At 30.6% G+C, this 18,260-nt stretch overlaps 3 protein-coding genes across 5 annotated transcripts; 1 reads left to right on the forward strand and 2 right to left on the reverse strand.

Moving 5' to 3' along the window:
* Positions 1 to 4,044: 4,044 nt before the first annotated feature.
* Positions 4,045 to 6,160, forward strand: LOC106357496. Of its 3 annotated transcripts, none has more exons than XM_022693775.2 (5): positions 4,045 to 4,274; positions 4,384 to 4,686; positions 4,765 to 4,870; positions 5,455 to 5,598; positions 5,754 to 6,160. In XM_022693775.2, exons 2-5 carry the CDS (start codon positions 4,400 to 4,402, stop codon positions 6,027 to 6,029), a joined length of 813 nt encoding a protein of 270 aa, XP_022549496.1. In that variant the 5' UTR covers positions 4,045 to 4,274; positions 4,384 to 4,399; the 3' UTR covers positions 6,030 to 6,160. The 3 variants fall into 3 exon arrangements, with proteins under 3 accessions (XP_022549496.1, XP_013652613.1, XP_013652612.1); XM_013797159.3 differs by having other exon boundaries at positions 4,390 to 4,686; XM_013797158.3 differs by having other exon boundaries at positions 4,097 to 4,274; positions 4,375 to 4,686.
* A 16-nt stretch (positions 6,161 to 6,176) lies between these two features.
* LOC106382010 (1,4-alpha-glucan-branching enzyme 3, chloroplastic/amyloplastic) lies at positions 6,177 to 12,289 on the reverse strand. The gene is made up of 20 exons (XM_048772523.1): positions 11,930 to 12,289; positions 11,621 to 11,692; positions 10,785 to 11,533; positions 10,524 to 10,696; positions 10,356 to 10,445; positions 10,200 to 10,275; positions 9,995 to 10,102; positions 9,646 to 9,736; positions 9,413 to 9,514; positions 9,223 to 9,325; positions 8,655 to 8,792; positions 8,501 to 8,572; positions 8,303 to 8,395; positions 8,031 to 8,108; positions 7,855 to 7,962; positions 7,411 to 7,491; positions 7,000 to 7,104; positions 6,782 to 6,867; positions 6,604 to 6,658; positions 6,177 to 6,518 (listed from the first exon to the last, which is right to left on the reverse strand). Exons 1-20 carry the CDS (start codon positions 12,205 to 12,207, stop codon positions 6,486 to 6,488), a joined length of 2,691 nt encoding a protein of 896 aa, XP_048628480.1. The 5' UTR covers positions 12,208 to 12,289; the 3' UTR covers positions 6,177 to 6,485.
* Positions 12,290 to 14,187: 1,898 nt separating this feature from the next.
* Positions 14,188 to 18,158, reverse strand: LOC125598466. Its single transcript, XM_048772525.1, has 2 exons — positions 17,724 to 18,158; positions 14,188 to 14,457 (listed from the first exon to the last, which is right to left on the reverse strand). The coding sequence occupies exons 1-2, from the start codon at positions 18,019 to 18,021 to the stop codon at positions 14,342 to 14,344; spliced, it is 414 nt and encodes a 137-aa protein (XP_048628482.1). The 5' UTR covers positions 18,022 to 18,158; the 3' UTR covers positions 14,188 to 14,341.
* Positions 18,159 to 18,260: the final 102 nt, after the last annotated feature.

Raw genomic sequence — 18,260 nt, forward strand, 5'->3', positions numbered from 1 at the left:
TCGTTTTCTCTACATTTAAAAAGTTTATTTCCCAATTTCATTACTTTTGAGTTTTGACTCTCTTTGACTTTTTTTTGATTAACAGAAAAACACTAAACAAAACAATAAAAAGATATTAAATTTGACTCCTGGTCAATGTTTTCAAAATCGGTCTTGGTAACTGAACTAGAAATTCCTTTTTCTGACTGAAATTCAATCAAGTTGAAGTGTTCAACTAGAGCTGGATGCGCGGTCCCGCAGATATTTGTTTATATTTGTTTTCATAATGTAATTAAACGTTTTTACACCATTATACACTTTATATAAATTATAATACAAATGCTGACAAAAAATAAATTATAACACAAATATGCTGTAACATAATTTCCCTAATAATCATGAATTTATAAATAAATAAAAAGCAAACCTATAACACAAAATTGAAAAAAGAAAAAAAAATGAAAATGATATTGTTTATGGTATGTTTTGATTTGAACCAAAGAGATAGGAAATGCTAAGATTTGCTAGCTTTTTTATGCTTGACTTTGGGATCCAGTTAACATTTTGTATGTACTTCTGTTTGAAATCGATAAAGGCTAAGATTTTGTGATTACTTAGAATCTCTGATTGTAGGTGTAATTGAGTTGTGATCTTCCAAATTTGCACACAAATAAATTAAAAGTATAATATTTTGGGAGGTGAATTTATATAGAAAAGCAATGAATTGTACATATGAATTAGCATATAATAAGTTTCTTACTTTGAGATATAGAAGTAAGACCTTACTGAAATCGATCTAACCATGAGCTCATATTTTCCAACGTGTTGAATTATTTATAAAATTTACATAATATTTCTTTGGTTCAGGTTAAATAAAGTAAAAGAAAGGATTATCGACGTATAAACTATGCTTTATTATTGATAGTAGAAAGAGAAATTATTTGGCAATAAAGGAAATAATTTTTTACGTGGAGGAGTTAGCTTCGTTTTAGGTACGATTTATCATTTTAGGAAAACATATAATACCTGGAAAAGACAAGTATTTTTTAACGATAAGTTAATTAAATTCTCAGTGGTATTGGATTGTAAATATTGTGCAACTATAAGAATATTCTTTATGTGTACTTCTGTTTTAATAAAGTAGATTATAGAATTAAATCTAGATAGTTTGTTAGTTACTTTGGATAAGTTTTACATATATAATTACTAGGGTCGATCTGCGTAGTTCGGAATGATTTGTATTTGTTTTGTATAATATGTAAATTGTTATCCAGATCACCCGCGAAATTAAGAGATGCAAGTACGGTGTAATATTTTCTCCATACAGGTTAGGCGGATCAAAATTTTAAAATATAAAATTGAAAATTGATTCAACCTCATCGGGACGGGCCGGGTAAGATGGGTTTAACCCACTTTTCATCAATCATTTACTCGACACAAAAATAGCAAATTTACTATGGGTCTATGTCAAAAATTATTTTTAGTTATGTCTGCAATATGATAACATAATGCTGGTTGTTATCAATTAGAGTACATTTGAATTTTATATAAAATATTAATTTAATATCAAGTATAATATGTTATCTGAATAAATAATTAAGGTTTTAAAGATAAAGGTGATGATTAATTTTCAAAATGTGATTTTTAACATTTGTTTTCTTATATCAACTTTTTAATTATATATTAACAATCTACTATAACCTATCGTTAAATGTAAATATTTTTATTTATTAGTTATTATGGTTTTATTACAAAGTAGTTTCTTATATATATAAAATGTTAAATTTATTATACTATAAATTTTGACTAAATAACATTAGTCATCAAATTATTTCTTTTCAATTGAAAACTGAAAATATTATATAGTTATATTAGTATAACTACATTTATTTAAAATAAACTATGTTATTTTTTTATTTTTAATAGGAAACAGTAAATATCTTTTCGTAATCTTTTCAATTGATTCAATGCGTCTAAATTACAAAACATGATAAATAAATTTAATATTAATTTCAAGTCAATTAATTTACATTTAGATAATATATAACATGTATATATATATATATATATATATATATATAAATTATTAAAATAAAATATTAAAATATGTGACATACATGTTGATGATAATACTGATTATCTTATTTTTCTTTTTGTTTAAAATTAAATTAAAGTCATAAAAGTATTAAAATAAATATATTTATATAACCTAATTAATTAATTTTACTATTTGTTAAAAACAATGTTGAGACAATTTATTTCTACTTTTAAAATTACAATTGAGTTAAGATGAAAACGTTCAATTGTTTATAAAAAAGTTTACAGACTATTTGATATTGTGTAAATACTTTCTTATAGGAGTATGAGATATGAAGAAATTCATAAAATTTAAAGGATTGTGATAATAATGTGTCAATCTATGTTGTTTCAATTGATGTTGTGGTTTCATGGCTTCATAAAAAGAGAGATTGTTTTTTTCGTATGTATATTTTTAATTGTAGACCTATTTATTATACTTTCAAGTTGTCCGTAAAATCTAAATGTTAAATTTGGAAATATAAGGATACTTTATTTATTTTTAAATCTGATTTCCTGAATCTAGTCATAAAATCTTAATGTCCAAACATAATACAGTGTATTACATATAAATGGAAGTAAATCGGAGAATGGGTTTGAGACAATCGCAAAATTTACACAATATGAAATTCATTGGTGACATAAGTGGCCCATTAGTTGTTCTGTGTAAGATTTTAATCAGAGCATTTTCTAAAATTTTAAAGAAAATCAAAATAAAGCAAACATGTTATCCAGCCGAATACAATCATATTTAGCCTCTCAATTTTGTAACTTTCTCTGCACATAACACCATGTAATCAACTTTCTGTTGCCAGTCTCTTCCTGGAGAGACTAACCTCATAGTCGATACCTTCCAAAACCGCACAATCCACTTCATTTTCGACGCATGCATTGAACAAATTCTAATTTTCCGTATTTTGCAATGATCCACTGGTTAACACCTTGTTTTCCCTGCATTGCCCTAGCCGCCTAGGATCTCTGCAAACCACGGCCGTCAGATCTATCCATCTCCTCCCTTGTCTCTGCCCGAAGACAACAAAGACATCTTCAATGATGTTTAAATGATGCGATGGTTGTTTAAAATGACAACGGTTTCATCACCAACTCAACCAAACACTTTATTAGAGAAGTCAACCATGACGGTGTATCCTGGATCATCTCAAATCGCCATTTTGAGGCTGATGAGTTCACAACATTTTTTAATCTTACACGCCTCCAGAAGAAGAAGGGTCACTACGTTTTGATAACAACAACCATCTTTCAATTGAGAGAGTAGGAATTGAAAGGATTTCATTGCTATAAATAGAAATTCAGAGAAACAAAAAGTGAAGAACGAGATGAAATGGTGAAAATCATGGAATTGGGCATCCGTATTCATAGGTACAGTTCCAAAAATTGAAAAGTTAGTTGGGTTGAATAATTAAATGCTAAATAGTAGGAGGTAAATGTTTGGCTTCATAATTATGAAGTTTTATTATATATATTGAATATAGACGTTTCAATAACGTCTAAGAAATAACGATGATGATATGGGTTTGCTAATAATTAGCCCAATAAATGCAATAGCCCAATATCAATCTTAAAGAGAGTATGAATTAGCTCATCTTAAATGAAAAATCCATATATAATCGTATCGAAAAACAATGAAACTTAGTTAGAATATGACACATGTCACTTACTATTTTTCCTATTTGATGATGTGGTGTCACCAAAAATGAGAAAACACTACTCATAAGAAGTTTAATTATTAAAATGTCTTTTTTAAATTTCAAATTATTAAAATTTTCAATATAAATAATTATGAAATAAATTTTAAATACAAACCAAATAAAATAAAATCAAAAACAAAATATAAACTCGATATATTTTATTTTACATTTTATAAATTACTACAAGTTATGAAAATTCAAAAAAAAAAAAATCAAAAATAGTAAATTACAAATGAATTCGATTTATATCTATCCAATCCAAATGTTGAACAAAAAAAAAGGAAAATTCATCGAATCCAAATATGTTCCGATTTACAGTTTAACCCGATCTGACCCGCCGGTTACGTGGACCGTCGGATTTAAAAACCCTTCTGGTCGTCAGTCATTAAGAGGGCAAGAAATAAAATTAGCCTTGAACCCTAAACTGATGGTTGTCTACCTCTCAGTATGAGGTGCGCTCTTTGATGATAACTCGAGTATACGTCAGAGAAGATCGTAGGTGAATCCAAGGTTCGCTCCGTCTCTGTTTATCTCGCGATCAATGTACAAGTATTGATTTTTTGAGATTATTTTGATTTGGTGTATGTGAGACTGTGTTTGATTTGTGTAGTTGTTGGAGTGGTAGGTGTTTGATAATGGAAGGAGAAGAGAGTGTGTTGGATGCTATATATGAAGATGAAGACGGGTTTGAAACCATGGAAGATGTTGACATGGTTGATGTGGAAGAAGGGGAGATTGCTGGTGAGCATGATTTACATTCTGGAGAGGGACAGAATGGTGGCATGGATGGAGACAAGGATAAAGATGGGATCTTGGGTAAGAAGGATGGGCAGAATCAGCCGAACAAGAACAAGAGGAAGAAGAATAAGAAGAAGAAGAGAAGAAACGGTCCTGTGATGGGGAAACCCATGGATTTAGACAGGTATTTCTGAATCCTTTTTTGGCTAAGCTTTTGTTGTTGTGTATTGAATGTGGTTGAATCATGATTCTGTTGTGGCAGGTTTGTGAGGGATACTTGTAGACGCCTCAAGGAGAAGAAGTCTTACATGGTATACACTGCTGTTGGCTGTCTTGGAATTCCTGCCTTAAGTGATCTTGTCAATGAGGTATTTTAAAACGTTTTAACTTACTTCAGGATGCTTTCTATTGCTATTTCAATTGGAATTCTGTTTAATCTGTTTTGTTTTTTATGGGAATTGAGGCTAAGTATAAGTGTTTAACCAGCATGAGTGGCAATCTTGTGTTAGCTATATTGTTTCATCTGCCGTCCAAGATTAGATGTTTCTTGGAGCCTTCTCTGCTGTTTCAGATAATGCATTGTCCTGAGATATAGCTGGTGAAAACTTCGTATATTAGGTTGATATTTTTTTCCCCTCTTTTGTACACACTGGTGTTTTTCTCTGTTTCTATTGATTAGAAAATTTGAACCAAACCATGAGTAGATAGATGAAGTTCTATAACAATCGCATAGTGTGTTTCATTTCATCTATGAGTGAAATCAACAGTGTCAAACATATTGTCGTGATCGAGAGGTGACTGTCTATCAAACCACGCTTTGTGGATTGTTCCCTATGTTGCTCGTTCAATTTGCTTGAATTTGGTTCTAAACATTTCTGCTCCGGTTTGCAAGAGTCCTGCTAACGTTATTTAGATATGATTGGTGATGAATAGGCCTATATGTTTGTCTCAGGTGGAAGCAATCGAGACATGTGGAGGTCAGGTGACTGCTGATGGTAGTAGGAAACGATCAGGAGGTGGTGTGTTGTGGAACATCATCAAAGCGAGACAACCCGCATCTTACAGAGAGATAATGAAAAAGACCAAGGATTTTGAGGTTTGTTCTTGCCTATTTTCTTATCACAACATGCTTTGATATATCCTGTTTCTTTAGCTTAATTGAAGAAATGTCATCATGGAGATTATGTGATGCCATGTTTTCTTTTTTACGCCTCTCTTATCTCTGTTTCTTACACTTTTGATACTTTGCAGAAGCAATTCAGGTATCCTAACACAAGACCCAAGTTAGGGCCAAAAAAAGATGAGGGTAGCTCCTCCGAAGGACTTGCCTCCGCAAATGCATCTTCTGATGAAGCTCTGATCCCTGATATGTGTGCTATGCCGGTAGTTGAGCAGACTGAATCCAACCCGCAAAAAGAAAGGAAATCTGTTCATGAGAGGATCAGAGTACCTGTTTCGTATGATGACCTTTTCGGAGAAGTACCTGTGGATGCTTCAGAAGCACAAGCACAAGACTCTTCTGTTTAAACATTTATAACATGTTTGCCTTGGAATTTTTTTTTTTTGACTTGGTAAACAATTATAAGTTTATATAACTAAGAAGCTGGGTTACTTGCGGAAAGCAAAGGTTTTGTTGAGAAATATAGTTAACCCATCTATATACCCATTACCAAAGGCTCAAAGTACCTAGAACTTCATTACATTGCATCAGTGAAAGCCATAAAAAAATGTTCATATGTTAAACTTTCCATTACATGCAGCTGGTTCAACAGATTTGTTTTCTTTTGATGTACACAAGGAGGCACGAACTTCTTGTTTCTTCAACGCTCATCTGTTAATGCCATGACTGACAATCTTCTCTATTCCCATCAGTGCTTGCAAGAGACATGTCTATGTAGCACTCTCGTACTGACCTTGGATTCAGAGCTAGTTTCGCATAAAAAACATGTTTGGTGCATGTATACGTCATACATAGGGAGCGGATCATATTCGGAGAATCCGGGTCAACTTGTAAACCTGGAAATATAAAAATGGAGCTTGAATCAATGTATGAAGTTGTAAATGGGAAGCAACATAGATATTATAGAGAGAGAGAACTGACTTGTGCAGTCCTGCTTGGCAAAAACACCTCTAAGCAATTTCTTTGACCATCAATCCTGCAAAAACGTGGATTTGGTTCAGAATGATGAACAGGCCACATCTTTATTTCAATGAGAACTAGCACTTTAAAAAAAAACTGTGTTTGATCCAAAAAAAAAAACTATGTGAAAATTATAGACCTCTTGCTAATCGACCGTTGAAGATACTGGTCCTCCTTTAGAAGTCCCTGACCCCCATATTTCGCTTCATCAGAGTTCAGTATCATCTGCAGAATCCAGGTAATATTCCCAGGTTAAATGCATAAGAAAGCCTTTACAGTAATTATAGGCTTTTATCATGATGGTTGAAGGGTAGAATATATATATATATATATACACAGAAAGGGAAAAAAACTTACGGTATATTCACCAGCTTCCTCTACGCCGACACCATACTTTTCATATGAATTCGATGGGTGGAAGTTAAAGATAAACAAGAAAGGACCCCTCGAGAATGAAATTACCTGTAGATGATGAACAATAAGTTGTAAGTACATTGTCCAAACCCTTTTATTCCTGATGCATATGTTTGATATACTGTTAATTTCTGATCTCGTATCTGTACATGTGTTTAGAGATATCATCATTATGATGAGAGAGGGCAACTGGTTCTATTTCTTTCTTTACAAACCTAGAAAATATTGCATATAAAGGCAATTTGCAAACACTGCTTAGCATGCCAGTGGGCACTTTGAATATATATCTTCTGGTTCATACCGTGAACCCAAACAATTTTAAGTTGAAAAAAGCAAGCAACGGGAGTCAAATACCATATTTGCATCATTCACATGGTGGATGCTGGGAAGACCTCTTGAAAGGATGCCCTTGCTTTTATCCAAGTCCATTAGGTCCTACAAATATAATAATAAGATCAGTAACTACAAGCATTTCTTCTGATCCAAGAGTAAATAAGGGTTGCAACAGTTTCTACTCCTTACATTACATGTAAAGATGTACAATTTTAATAAGGATGTGTACGTTTATAAGACAGCAAGATAAAAATATACAATTAGTTGCCACTGAGTATCATTGGCAGTAAATCTTTTTAAGGTCAAGTTCTCGAGTATTCATGGTAACATTCATTCGCCTCCTTCATAGACTAGTACAGTACTAACTGCTACGACAGTTTACAAGCACAAGCAGTTTTCCGGAGAGGCTACCAAATTGATGGATATGGAAGCAGTAGTTGTATAAATAAATGTCACGGCAGATACCTTGTCAAAGGAAAACAGCTGATGATGGATTCCACTTTCCAGCAGGTCCCAGCGGCGGTTAGCCAGCGAAAACGAGAATTTATTGCTCTGTGTAGGAAACTCAACCCTCTGACACAAGGACAACATGTCAGAAATATGAAAATGATGTCTTTAGAACAGTGAGAACATGGAGTTACCTCAGGATGTCCAAATTCATTTCCCATGAAGTTGAGGTAAGCACGGCCACCAATTGTAAACGTAAGAAGTCTAATCATCTGGTTTAAACAAAGACAAGAAACAAAGACTTTCAGAAACCAAGTGAAATAAAAGCACGAAAAAGCACCTAAGGAACTGGGTCCAGCTAAATGAATTTTGTATTTGTTTCCTCCCACAAGTTGTAGAATAAGAATTATCCTAAGTTATGTATGTAGTGTGTAAAGGCGTAGAAGATATCTAACGAAAGGGGTACCTTATGTAATGAAACGCCCCTGTCTAGCAACTTAATCTCATTTTGGACTCCACCAAACAAGATTTCAGCAAATGAACGCCCTCCTGATATGGACTAGTGGGGAAAATAGAACACACAACAATGTCAAGGAAACCTATAAGTAAAGTGGTATGGTAGATAGCATAAAGGTTTAGACATCTAAAGTCACAGAGTAAATACTTGGTTGTGACTTTCGGCATAGCTGAGCATCTTGTCTGCATACTCTTTGTTAGCCACCAATGTACTGACAATCTGCAGCACTGGCAAAACATCAGAGAAAGGGACCAAAGTCTTGTTCTGTCATATCTAACAATTAAATTTGAAAAGCTAAGACCTTGCTCATGCTCCATTCGCTATCCGGTACGGTGTCAAGGAGAGAAACCCACATTTCTGTCGCAGAAAGGTTCACATAATAATCAAATCCTAGCCCACCTTGAGAAACTGGCTCACACAACCCAGGGTAATATGTTGCCTAATTGCAAAAAGAAACTTCATTAAGTTCCACAGTGACTGCATAATGTAACTAACCCCAACGATGCAGAAAAAATCTGAATGTATGTAGAAAATCAACAAAAAATTCTATTTTTTAACCACTGATACAGCTGGGATTCATAAAAGAGAATTTGTCAGAAAACTTTTTTCAGTACCTATGGTCAACTTAATTGGCATTACACAAGCCAGTCGACACAGTGGTTGCTGTTATGGGTTGTACATGAGAAAATGCATATATGCATGTTATCTGTTACTCATTGATTTTCATTAAACTAGTATAATTTAAACAAAATATGGCTTAACTGAAAGCAATGCATAAGCGCCATATGCCCAACCTAACTATGCTTTAATTAAGGAACATTAAAATGATGTGCAACTTATTGACAAAGGAAGAAGGATGTGTAGCTTACATCCTCAGCAATGGTTATTATATCTGGATGCAAATCGTGCAAGATTTCATTGGCCAAAATGAGGTACATCAGAGCATCTCGGTCAACATACTGATTGCAATAGCTGCAGCAGGACAAGCATCAACAATTTGACCAAACTGTCACCAAAATCCGAATTACACAAAGCATCTAAAGAATGGAGATGTCTTACTCATCAAAACCGCTGTTAAAAGGAGCAAAACCATTGTGCGTGTAGATCATCGAGGCAAGCGAGTGAAATTGGTAACCATCAACTTGATACTCTGTAATCCACCTACAAAATCCAATTGCCACAGCATCAGATTCCTTATCCCAACGAAGTGCAAGATACTTTTCTACTAGACCAAAGAGTGAGTACACCCAATACATTATTCACAAACCACATAACAATGTGGTTGCCTTTACCAGTTCAGATTTGAAATGAGAAAATGAAAAACATCCAAGTCGCCGTATTTGAACATCCGTGTGCCCCAGTGTTTGTGATGCCCCCTTTTACCTGTTTGCAAGATGAATAATGGAACATGGTGTTTAAGAAACGCTCGGTCATATTCAACTATGTCGAACATATTTGAGGCCATCTTTAGACTTCAAAAGGCTATGAATATACGTTGGTTGTAGCACAATAACTATGTTGCTTATTTTCCAGTTACATAGCGATGACTAGGCCATCAACAAATTAAAATAAAGGAACACTGTTTGAACATCCAAAAGCATGAAAGATATTTAAAGTAAATTGATAATTATGGAACATTACCATGATGAAAATAGCAATCGTTTGAACCATCAAAAAGCGAAAGCCCAACCATTTGATCAGCTGCTGCATAAGACTGCACAATGTCTAAGAAGACAAGGAGTCCTAGGCCTGTATGTAGATTAGTTCAACTTATTATATGCTTCATTAACAACAAGTTTGACTCAAAGCCTCTGGCAACATTAAAAGAGACACCAGAAACACTTACCATGTGCTTCATCAACTAAGCGTTTGAAGTCATCTGGCGTTCCATATCGGCTACTGACAGCAAAGAAATTAGTAACCTGAAATGGTGATGGATACGAATTATGGCAAATGAGGAAAGAAATACAAACTTTAAAGAGAGGAGTTTTAGCATGCTGACCCTATAACCGACAGTGTAATAATCCTTGTGCTCAGGGATACCAATCAACTGGATTGCATTGTATCCTGCTCTTTTCACATGAGGAAGGACCTGATGTTTCATAAGCCAAAGAAAGAGTAAGATATGTGCATAACAAGAATACAATGGACGCATTAGGAGGTAAGGTACCTTCTTGGTAAATTCCTCGAAAGATGAAATCTTTGCCTCAGACCCACTGATTCCAACATGACATTCGTATATGCGCAATGACTTTGGTTTGTCTGGCTTGGAGTGTTTCCACTTGTATGCAGACTCAGGAGAAGGTTCCCAGTGAATTGCATAAGCTTGCTTCCCCTCGTCCTCTGTTTAGAGATCAGTGACTAAATGCTTGATACATTACCATGAAAACATCAACATAACAAATAAAAGATAAGCAGATGCTATCTATACCTGGTTGCACATATGTAGCCCAAGCAGGCACCCGTTCAAGCGGTCCATCAGGAGTGTTGAAATACAATCTATACTTGCTTCCATGTGGAACAGCAGGAATGTACTTTTCCAACCACGCCTTCCTTCCTTTACGCGTCTCTAACCAATACGGAATCGGAGGTGACTTCTCATAAAACTTCTTTGTCCATTCCGGAGATGTCACGACGTTATAGATATCATATGGTTTCCCTCGACCGTCATCAATGATGTCGCATGGAGGTAGATTACTCGGTGGATCATTCTTATGCTCCTCCTTGTACTGCTTATACCTCGTCTCTGCGTCTGGTATCTCACCTAGATCTTCTAACGTCTGTGGACTGTTGGGACCAAACAGCTGCTCGTATAGTTTTGCAGGAACTTCGTACCGGTTCTTGATAAACCGGTCCTCGCCAGGCTCCCAATACTCATCATTGGCTCTCTGGAAAACCTCTTCCGCTGTTACACCGCTGTCTCCTTTATCATAGTCATCCACGTAGTTGTACTGCTGGAAGTATAGTTCTTCTGGTTCTTCGCCTTCTCTTAACTTATCTTCAAGAATAATGAACCAATAGCCAAAGTCATCATGGCCAAATAATCCTTCTCTAGCAGAGTTTTCTGTTGGAGACCATCCGTTGAAGTCTCCGATTATAGCACCGTAACGAGCACCTGGACCCCAGTCTATGAAATCAACACGGTGTTCCATGTGTCTATGCATCCCTAGTAACTCAAACCTACACGGAGAAGGATTCAATACATTAGACAAAACCATTTTGCTAGCTAATATAGTGAGTGAGATACTAGGATACTGGGATACATACCCTGAAGCAAGATCTCTGAGATCGAAGTGACGTTTGAGAAGCTCATCTTTAAGGTCTTTTATAGCTTTATGCCTACAGGGTTTAACAAAAGGAACACGCTTTATATACATAACTGTAGCAAAGATTACAACTTTAAACTCTTTGTTCTACCGTTTTATACAGATAAGTGTAGCTAAAGAGCTAAAGTTTCGAACTTTATAACTTCGAATGTAGTGTAAGATGTGTTTTAGAGTGTAACTCGTGTAGAAAGATTACAACTTTGAACTCTTTGTTCTACCATTTTCTGATCAAAGATGAGATTTTTTTAACCTTTCACGGAGAAACTGAGCGAAGATTCTGTCGGCGATTCCGAGTTTGGTGAGAAACCCAACTGGGTCGACTCCGGAATCGGCATCGCTATTAGTGCTCTGACTCTTCTTCTTCTTCTGTTGCTTTTGCTGGCGCGGTTGGTCGGCGGCGAAGCATGTCACTTTCACCTTGATTTTTCTGGGGAAGTTGATTCCGGGGATGCCCAGGCGGGTCTTGTCGGAAACGAAAAGGTTGTTTGGGTAGAAAGAAAACGAGGTTTGGTTAGAGAGGGAAACCATTTTTTCTCGTTGGTGCCAGAGAGAGCTCTCTACTCTACAGCAGGATTTGTTTAATAGACAGTCAGGAGGGTTTAAGATAAGAGGTTTTTTGAGTCAACTCGTGATGTGAACGAGTTCACTCTCCCTTTGGATTTTTTTTCTTGGATTTGAACTTGAACCAAACCGAGCGCAAATAAAAACCGGTCCAATCTTAGAACCGATTGTTCAAGAATTTCAAAAATCTTGAACATAAAGGTTTCAACGCCGGCCTATTCAATCTATCTATCTATACTACTATTTATGAAGTGATTTGTCTTATTTATCATTTTTTCATGATTTTAGTTAATTTGCTTACTTGTCATCTCTTCTATGATTTTAGTATAAATCATTAGTTTTATTAATTTTTTTTTGATATATATATTTATCATGATATTTAAAATCATGATAAACAAGAACCTATTGTACCGATAAATATAGGGCTTATTTGCCAAATAACCAAAAAAAAATGAAAAATTAGATTTTGGGAGAGAGAGTAGAGAGAGATAGGAAGAGAAAGTAAGAGAGAGGGGGAAATTTTGGTTAGTTAATGCATTTTTTTTTTCATGTATATAGGGTGCAATTTTCCATAAATATATACTTATATTTTTTAAAAATATATTTTAATATATGATAAACATGATATTTAGGATATTTAATTAATAAATAGATATTAATAATATATACCGATAATATCATCATTACTTTTCTCTCATTTTATAATTTTAGTGACTAATATTATAGCTAATTTCTTTGATTTTTACTGAAAATATTGATCAAATACAGATTATGATAACATTTATATATAAGTATACTAATATATTTGAATTAATCAGTTTTTTTAGTTAATTTGCTTATTTTTCATCTTTTCCATAATGTTTGGATAAATCCTCAGTTTAATTAATATTATTACTTAATTTGTTTATTTTGATATCTATATATTTATCATGATATTTAAAATAATTAATAAACATTAACCTATTTTACCAATATATATATACTAATATTTTTTTAAAATATATTTTAATATATAATTTTCATGATATTTAGGAATTAATAAATATATATTAACAATATCTACCGATAATATCATCATTACTTTTCTCTTATTTTATAATTTTAATGACTAATATTATAGCCAATTTCTCTGATGTTTACTGAAAATATTGATCAAATACATATTATTATAAAATTTATATATAAGTATACTAATATATCCAAATTAATCGTTTTCTTTTGTTTATTTGGTTTGATCCCTTAATATACTGATCAATATTCATATACTCCTGTTTTCTAAAAATAACATCCTCAGTACTTCCAAATCCAGACTATTTCCTCTATTTCTGTTTGGTTTGATTTTGAATAGTTTGGTTTTATCAGATTGAACATTACTAAACTATTTCTATTTGTTACTGTTTTATATTTGTGATTTTTTTATAATCTTTTTAGTACCACATGATTTCTTTTCAGTCCAAATACAATATGTGTTAATGTGTTAATTTCACATACAAAATTTCCTAATTTAGTTATTACTATAAAAAATTTTGATCCAAAATCTACATCACATAAATAAAAATATGAAACAAAATAATACAATTTAATACATTGATTACCAATATGAATATTGAAATTTTATAATTTATAATAATTTAAAATTTGTATCTAATTTAATTATTATTATTTTATAAAAATACATTTTAGAATTAAAAAATGTTAGATGTATAGATATAATAATCCGCACAAGGTGCGGATATCAACTAGTTAATAATGTTTTGATTCAGTTTTTTTTAGAAATTAAATCAAAATGAATATGAAATTAGGTATTTAAATTGTTTTGTTTAGGTTTCGAAAACTTCTTTGAAATTGATTTTTGGATTTTTTTTTTTTTGAGTTTTTTTTTTATATAAACTTGAATTCTGATCAAATTAGGATAATGCTTTATACTTGAAATACCGTCCTACAAGATCAGTTCGAATGCGTTGATAGATCGGATCAGATACATAATTGAGTTTATCGATATGGGTTTTATAGAGATGTACATGTGTGATTTGAAATTCAAATCAATTTTGATAATTATTTACAAATTTATAGTTGAATTCTAGATCTCAATTTGTTTGCATTAAGCAGCTGTTTTGGTCTTCTTTACTGCAACCTCCAAGTTTCTTCTTGTGATTTGAAGCTCTCTTGTGTAGTAATGCATTCTGTCCATCACCAATGCCAAGAACAACACAGTCCCTTTTCACACACACACACACACAAGATTTTGTTTTTTTTAAAACAATCAAATAAAACGCAAGAAATCTAATCTATTAATTTTTAGATTTTTAACGTTAAAACCACTCAACTAAGTTTGTTTTAGGTAAAACCTCTCAAACTAAGTATTTAACGAAAAAAATTCTAAACTAACTTTATTTAATGAATTAAACCCTAGCACGTCATAATTATCATTACTACCGGTAAGTCTTTAGTTTATGAGTTTCTACATTAAATAAACATAGTTGAGGGGTCTTACCATTAAAAAAAATCAAAATTTTATAATATTATCTAAAAATTAGTGACTTCAATTTTCAAAATTAGCATTTTTAATTGTTTTGTAAATATATGAGTTTGATGTGTCTTTAACATCAACATTATATATGTATAAATTTAAAATGTAAAAACCCAGAAAATAAAATAAAAATTAAACTAATGTTGCTGTTATGTATTTATTTTATGGGTTTTACATATATAATACTGATGTTAAAAACACATCAAACTCATATATTTACAAAAAAAATTAAAAACGCTAATTTTAAAATTTAAGTTACTAATTTTAAATTAAAAATTTAAGTTACTAATTTTAAAAATTTAAGCTACAAATTTTTAGATAATATTATAAATTTTGAATTTTTTTTATTTTTAATGGTAAAACCCCTCAACTATGTTTACTTAATGTAGAAACTCCTAAAATAAAAATTACCGGTAGTAGAGGTAATTATGACCTATGAGGGTTTAATTCACTAAATAAAGTTAGTTTGTGAATTCTTTCGTTAAATACTTAGTTTGGAGGGTTTTTACCCAAAACAAACTTAGTTGAGGGTTTTGAACATTAAAAATCCTTAAATGTTTTTTACAACAATAAACATTAATTTATGGTTCTATTTTTTATCTACTATTAACAAGTCATAGTAGAACCACTTAAAGAATTAGTTAATGTGACATATTTGATTATTTACATTTATAATAAACCAACATTACTTAGAATTTTATTTTTTAATTATAACAAAATATGTTGATAAATAATCTAACAAAATCTTACTAAAATTTTAAATAGTTTTCTAAAATAACACACTAATTAATTTCGTAATTAGTAATATAATATTATTATAAATCAACGTCAATTATAATTTTATTCTAAAAGAAGAAAAAAAATTATATACTATTTTTATAAATTTTATAATTATATTCTGTATTATATAAAAATAGAACTGAATTATGAATTACATATGAAAAATAATATATTAAATAGGTAAATTAACAAATTTTATTTTTAAAAGTTGTTTCATTTAAATAAATTATCACTCATCATTAAAATGGGTTAAAATTCGTAAACTATATAATATTTCTATACAAACATAAATTTAGTAACATAGGTTAAAATTTTATATCTACAACTATATGTTATGTTTTTATTTATTTTGAAATTCTCAACAATATGTTGTTTAAAAATGTTTTATACACAAAATATAATGGTATATAATAAGCTTTATCGCATATACTATTTTAAAAATATGTTATTAGAAAACTATGAAAGTAATAATTCATTTAAAATAATAATCAGAAATCAAATTTTAATTAATAGATTTTTATAATTATAATCAAATTTGTTGAGAAAAAATTACCAAAAGTTCAAATTTGTTTTAATAAAATAATGTATTAATGTAGTAAGAAAAACAAATTCAAAATTCATGTAATCTTCCAAACTCAAAAATAGTTGTGTAATTTTCCAAATTTTTTCTTGACAAAATATTAAATTTTAAAAATAAATATATAAACACAAAATGGTAATATAAAATAAATATTTAAAATTTTACAAAATATAATCATAGATAATAAAGAATAACTTTTTGAAATGCACCACGAAAAACAAACTATATGTTGTAAAAAATTAAAGTAATCTAATATTTTAAAAACTAATCTATTAATTTATGAATTATATTTAACAAAATATATTTGACAAAATTATATTAAATAGGTAAATTAACAAATTTATCTTTTTAAATCGTTATATTTAAATAAATTATCACTCATCATTAAAATGAGTTAAAATTCGTAAACAATATAATAATTTTATACAAAAAATAAATTTAGTAACATAGTTTAAACTTTTATATCTACAACTATATGTTATCTTTTTATTTATTTTGAAACTCTCAACAATATGTTGTTTAAAATTGTTTATACATATAAATAATGGTATATAATATTTAGCTCATATACAAATTTAAAAATATGTTATTAGAAAACTATGAAATTTAGAAAAATTTAGAAAATATTACCAAAATTTCAATTTTATTTTAAATAAAATAATGTATTAATATAGTTATAAAACAAATTCAAAATTCAAGTAATCTTCCAAACTCAAAAATAGTTAATTTTTCAAAGTTTTCTTGACAAAATATACAATTTTTAAAAATAAATATTCAAACTCAAAATGATAATATTTCAAAATTTTTAAATGATAAAATCAGAGATAATAAAGAATAACTTTTTGAAATGCATTACGAATAAATAAGCTAAATATGTTTTAAAAATTAAAGTGATATAATATTTTGAAATCTTAATTTAAAAAATTAATATCATAACATACAAAAAATTATCATATACACAATGAAATTGCCTAAAATAAATTGATAGATGCTACTATGTACAAAATTCACTAAAATAATAGGTCTATATTATTTAAACAAAACAGTATTTTTTACTCATAATTCCTGTAAAATACTAAAATGATATATGTTAAAGTATATTTTTTAAAATAAAACATGTAAATATAAATTATCTTAAACATATTTTTATAATATAAATAAATAAATTTTAAAATTGATTATATAGAAAATGTATAAATTAAAGAAAAAAAAACAAATTTTGGAGGGTGTTCTCTATTTGACTATTTCATATTGTTATTTTATTGTACCTATCTTGAAAATATATTCGTAAGTAATAAAAATAATAGCAAAGTAAAATGTATTAAACAAATCACTATATATTAATAATATAGAAAAAGAAATAAAAACAATAATATTATAGAATAACACAATATATAACACTAAAATGGAAATCATATATTTAAAAAATTTGTAATAAAATCAAATACATTTATAAAATGAAAAAATATCTGCACGTACGTGCGGGTCAAAATTTAGTTGTATATTAAATGTAAGTTGTGTATAATACTTGTATTCCAAAAAAAAGAGTTTATATTATCTACCCACGCTTTTCAAAAATAAAATATTATTTACCCATGAGGAAAGATTCGAGGAGGCGATTCGCAAACATGACTTGATCAGTCGGGTTAGCTACACCACCAGACTCGGAGACTCTTGTGTTGATCTGAATCGTGCTGAACAGAACCGATCCAAACAACACAAGCATAGTGGCTGCAACCGTCTTTGTAACCAGTGGTCCTCGGCCTTGCTTCAGCAGGTCAAGCAATTTCACCACCACTCTTCTTACTGGAGTCCCAAACCCGAGTGTTAAGATCAGGGCGGCTTCAACCGCCACGATCGTGAACAATAGCTGAAACATCTCTATGAACATTATTTTTGTAACACGGATAGGTAGTTTAACATGAATCAAATACAAATTTGCTTAAGTTTGTTATAAACAATATTGAAAGAGAACTTGTTGTTGAGTATAAAGAATATAAAGTTACTTGATGCCAAGCCTTTGGAATCAAATGATATTGTATAGGTTATGCTGTCAAGAAACGTTCGACTTTGGTTTTGTAATCTTTATTTGTATATTTATCTTGCGATCATTTTGCCATATATACTAGA

The sequence above is a fragment of the Brassica napus genome, unplaced genomic scaffold (genome assembly GCF_020379485.1).
Source record: "Brassica napus cultivar Da-Ae unplaced genomic scaffold, Da-Ae ScsIHWf_170;HRSCAF=307, whole genome shotgun sequence".
NCBI classification, from domain to species: domain Eukaryota; kingdom Viridiplantae; phylum Streptophyta; class Magnoliopsida; order Brassicales; family Brassicaceae; genus Brassica; species Brassica napus.